At 37.3% G+C, this 3,910-nt stretch overlaps 1 protein-coding gene across 1 annotated transcript; it reads right to left on the reverse strand.

Annotated features, from left to right (window-relative positions):
- Positions 1-2,619: 2,619 nt before the first annotated feature.
- LOC129807665 (delta(3,5)-Delta(2,4)-dienoyl-CoA isomerase, mitochondrial-like) lies at positions 2,620-3,910 on the reverse strand. Its single transcript, XM_055857087.1, has 3 exons — positions 3,727-3,910; positions 2,885-3,661; positions 2,620-2,809 (listed from the first exon to the last, which is right to left on the reverse strand). Exons 2-3 carry the CDS (start codon positions 3,611-3,613, stop codon positions 2,711-2,713), a joined length of 828 nt encoding a protein of 275 aa, XP_055713062.1. The 5' UTR covers positions 3,614-3,661; positions 3,727-3,910; the 3' UTR covers positions 2,620-2,710.

The raw sequence follows: 3,910 nt of genomic DNA on the forward strand, positions 1-3,910 counted from the left end.
TTTTTTCTTACCTTCGCCCCCCCCCCCCCGCCATCCACTCCAAAAGCATGTTGTTTTGGTTTATTTGGTGTAGTCCAGGTGAACACATCGTTTAAATATATCTACAGTGGGACCTCGATAGAGTCAACTAATTATTTCCAGGCCTTACTTGACTCAATTAGATTCGTTAACCCTATTGGAGTCCGAAAAAATCAATTAAAATATGAAATTTTGATAGAAAGGGGTATTATTTTATGTTTGTTTGTAGTAGGTAATGATAAATTTAACACAATAGTAGAATATTTTATTTAAATAACTCATAAATTCTACACATGGTAGATTATTGAAAATTCTAATGCTAATAACATTATTAACTAGAATTTCTTTTAAAGTGTTCGTGTATGAAAGAAGAGATTGAAAGTTCTTTTCATTATGCCATGATTCTAAACTTCACAAAAAGAGCAATAAAACCAATTTTTCTCATTTTCATCATGTTCTATAATATGGGTGCTAAATGGTTAGAAATATCGGCTTGAAGTCTTCAGATGACCTCCTAATAAGTCAACCTCAGGATTATTAATATGACCTTTATCCTCCCCTACAACACTAAGATCGTTTTTCTGTGATTACAGGATTTTTGTGATTACATGAAATCACGTCATACTGGTTTTTTGGAAGATTAAGGGGAAAGATGGGGTGGAAATCGGTGTTGTATTAACAATCTACCAGTTAACTTATGGGGGGTTGTCCGAAGACTCTAAGTCATCTTTAACCATTCAGCATACTTTAATCTTAAATGTACAAAAGAAGGACGTCTTAACCGTTTTTTTGCTGATCAATTTTAATTTTCTATGTCGCGTTCTTGGTCCAAATTTTCTTAAATTAAAAATGTAACTTATAATAAATTTACTCGTTTTCTTTAGAAGGGTAATTTTTATTGTCGTTTATCATGTACATTTTTTTCAACAAGTAAGTTCTTAAAAAGTAAAAAAAAAATAGAAAAAAGTTTCTTCACTATGTTGTACGTAAAAAATATAGCATCCTGTGCGTTTTTCCTTACATTACAAATTTCCTTAAAGTAAAAAAATAGTAAAAAAATAGTTGTTGAATCTATTGGAGGTTGACTCTATCGGGGCTTGACTCTATCGAGGTCCCACTGTATTACCTAAAAAAATCGCAATCTTAAATTTTTAGAAATCAAATTTTAACCAGTCTAGACAGCTTCCTTTTTAAACGATTTGGTCTAGGGCAATAGAGACAGAAGATAGAAGCAGAACAACACATTAGATATTTTCCCTTTTCTAACAAATACTATTTGTCTTCCGAGCACTATTAAATCCTTTTATTAAAGTCAATATTAGGGGGCATACTACATATTAATATAAAATGAAATAATAATATTAATAAAATATACAAAATATAAAAGTCTAAAACAGTTTTATGGCTTTTTCGATGGCTTGGCTAAAATTTGAGGAAGCTAAATTATTGAGGAAAATTAGGGAAGCTAAATTATTCAGAAAACAAAATTTGGGGGTGTTTTAAAATGACGGAAGGGGTGTGGGAGGGGTCAGTTTGACATCACTTACTTCTAGGCCCCACATCGACAATCGAATCGGCAAACGAAAACCGTTTTTTGACGCATATGATATTTGTAATCTATGAATGTCAAAACGTATAAATCTAAAATTTGGGTCTGATCTAACGATGTCGGATTTCACCTGTGATTACAAAAGCTGAGATTGTAAAGAATCTCTGCTAAAAAAGTTAGGTTCCCCGACCCCCCTTTAGTTTGATTCATAGGATTTAATCAACAAATTCACACGCTCACCGGAGGGACAGATTGTAATGAAAAACCTAGCTAGGTTTTTTGCAATAGACTACTCAATTAGCTTTCCAACAAAAATTTTCGCTCAGCTTCAACTTTCGATATAAACTTAAAACCAGTGTTTTCGGATTTAATTAAATTAAACATAAAATTCTTTTAAATTTAATATTATGAATTTTGAAAATTTATAGTAACGTTATTAAAGTTTTTTAAATGGTCTATTCAAGTAGCCCTACAACATGATGAACCTAAAATAATCAAAAGCGAATAAGCAAATTTCGGGACAAATCATAGAAAAACCGGTATGTAAATTTCAGTCTGATCATAGATGATTGATCAAATAAGAGGATTACAATAAGTGTGATTATGAAAAAATCGAATTGAATTGCAATTACGCTTATTTTTTTTATTCATCCCTCAACATTAGCCCAATTTTTAATCACATCTACAGTAAACTATTGATTTTCCGCTGTTTGTTCTTTTAATAAATGCCAATAATTTCTCGGAATTTATTGAGGAATCACAAATATAATTGAGGTTATAAGGCACTTTCCGGCCCTGGAAAAATTGCTGTAAATTACCAACTTCCACTCTTCGCTCAAAATGCCAGGAAAAATCCCCAAAATGTTTCACAAGAGCGCAAAGTACAAAATTGTGGAGGAGCAACGATAAAAAAGACTGAATGAATTCCCAACAGGAAATGGGAGGCAACCAAAGAAAAGGCAGGAAATGTTCATAAAGTCGCGCAAAGTCCAAAATGTGTTCTTTTCTTCAAGGGGAAGGGAACGGGAAGAAAAATTGTAAGCGAAACATCATTTTTAGCTGTGCTTTCATAGAAAATTTATTCGAAAAAAAATATACCCATCCCGATATGCATTCTTTTAATTTGGATTCTGGCAACTGGCTTCAGTATCTGGCGTATGTTGTCCTCTCCGCTCCTGTAACTGCCGGGCCCATGGATATGTGGAAGTCTTCACTCTGACGGGCCAAGACATTGAGATCGCGCTGAAAAAAGGGGAGAAAAAACAAAAATGCTTTTGAGACTTTTCCTTGGGTGCCACAAAGCTCCTGAGGACTTACAATCTGATCCAGACCATCCTGTGTAGGGCGACTCTGGGAATAGATGAGGCTCTTCTTGGTGTTCTGGAGGGCCACAGGGCTCAGATGAGCCATCAGCTCGGCCTTATCGATGGCATAATTCAGCATCACCAGACGGGATTCAAAGACACGATTGACCAGGCCAAATCTCAGTGCTTCCTCAGAATCCACGCGCCTTGCTGTGTAGCAGATCTCTCTGGCGAAACTCTGATTCCCAACAATCTTTGGCAGACGCTGAAGTGTTCCCGAGTCTGCTGCCATTCCCAGTTCGATGTCTTTGACCTGGAACCAGGCATCGGTGCTGCAGTAGCGAATGTCGCAGGCACTGATGAGTCCCATTCCAGGACCAGCACAAGCCCCATGAATAGCCGCAATCACGGGTTTCGGGCATCTCTCAATGGCGGAAAAAGCCTTCTGGATAAGCGAGACACGGCCATCAATAGCCCTGGCCCGGCGTGAAATATCCTCAATACTGGCCAGATCAGTCGTGAACTGCCCAAGGTTTTCCAGATCTACTCCAGAACTGAAATCCTTGCCCAGGCTGGAGATTACAATTGAACGGCATTCATTGTTGCTGGACAGACTGGTGATGCACTCGTAGATGGAATTGAAGAGGCATTCAGACATGGTATTGTTCCCTTTCTCGCAGTCCAGGTCCAGCCGGAAGACAAAGGGACGCTCAGAATGTACTTTCAGATGCCTATGCTCCATATTCAGTGTGAATTTGATAACCAGACTTCAGAATCCTAAAGGAAAATCCTGAAAATGTAATTTAAATCCACTCTGTATAATCAGAAGACTCCTCCACAAGTTCTCTCTTTTACCTTCTCTTCACGACGACTCACAGAAAACTGGACTCCTTGCATGATTGGAGACAATAAAGAAGCACAAAAATAGCGGTCAGCCAAAGTCCATGACAAAACCGGCTGATGGATTGCTGGCAAAAATGCTGGACATTTCTTTGGGAGCCTCAAGGACAGTCCCGATACTACTCCAAGTAACTACCCT

This window comes from Phlebotomus papatasi, chromosome 3 (genome assembly GCF_024763615.1).
Source record: "Phlebotomus papatasi isolate M1 chromosome 3, Ppap_2.1, whole genome shotgun sequence".
Taxonomy (NCBI): Eukaryota; Metazoa; Arthropoda; class Insecta; order Diptera; family Psychodidae; genus Phlebotomus; species Phlebotomus papatasi.

Bases quoted from the DNA above. Each gene is read 5' to 3' on its own strand.
- LOC129807665 (XM_055857087.1), bottom strand. From the start codon at position 3,613: ATGGAGCATAGGCATCTGAAAGTACATTCTGAGCGTCCCTTTGTCTTC. The intron at 2,810-2,884 runs GTAAGTCCTCAG...CCCTTTTTTCAG, and splicing joins AGGATGGTCTGGATCAGATT to CGCGATCTCAATGTCTTGGC.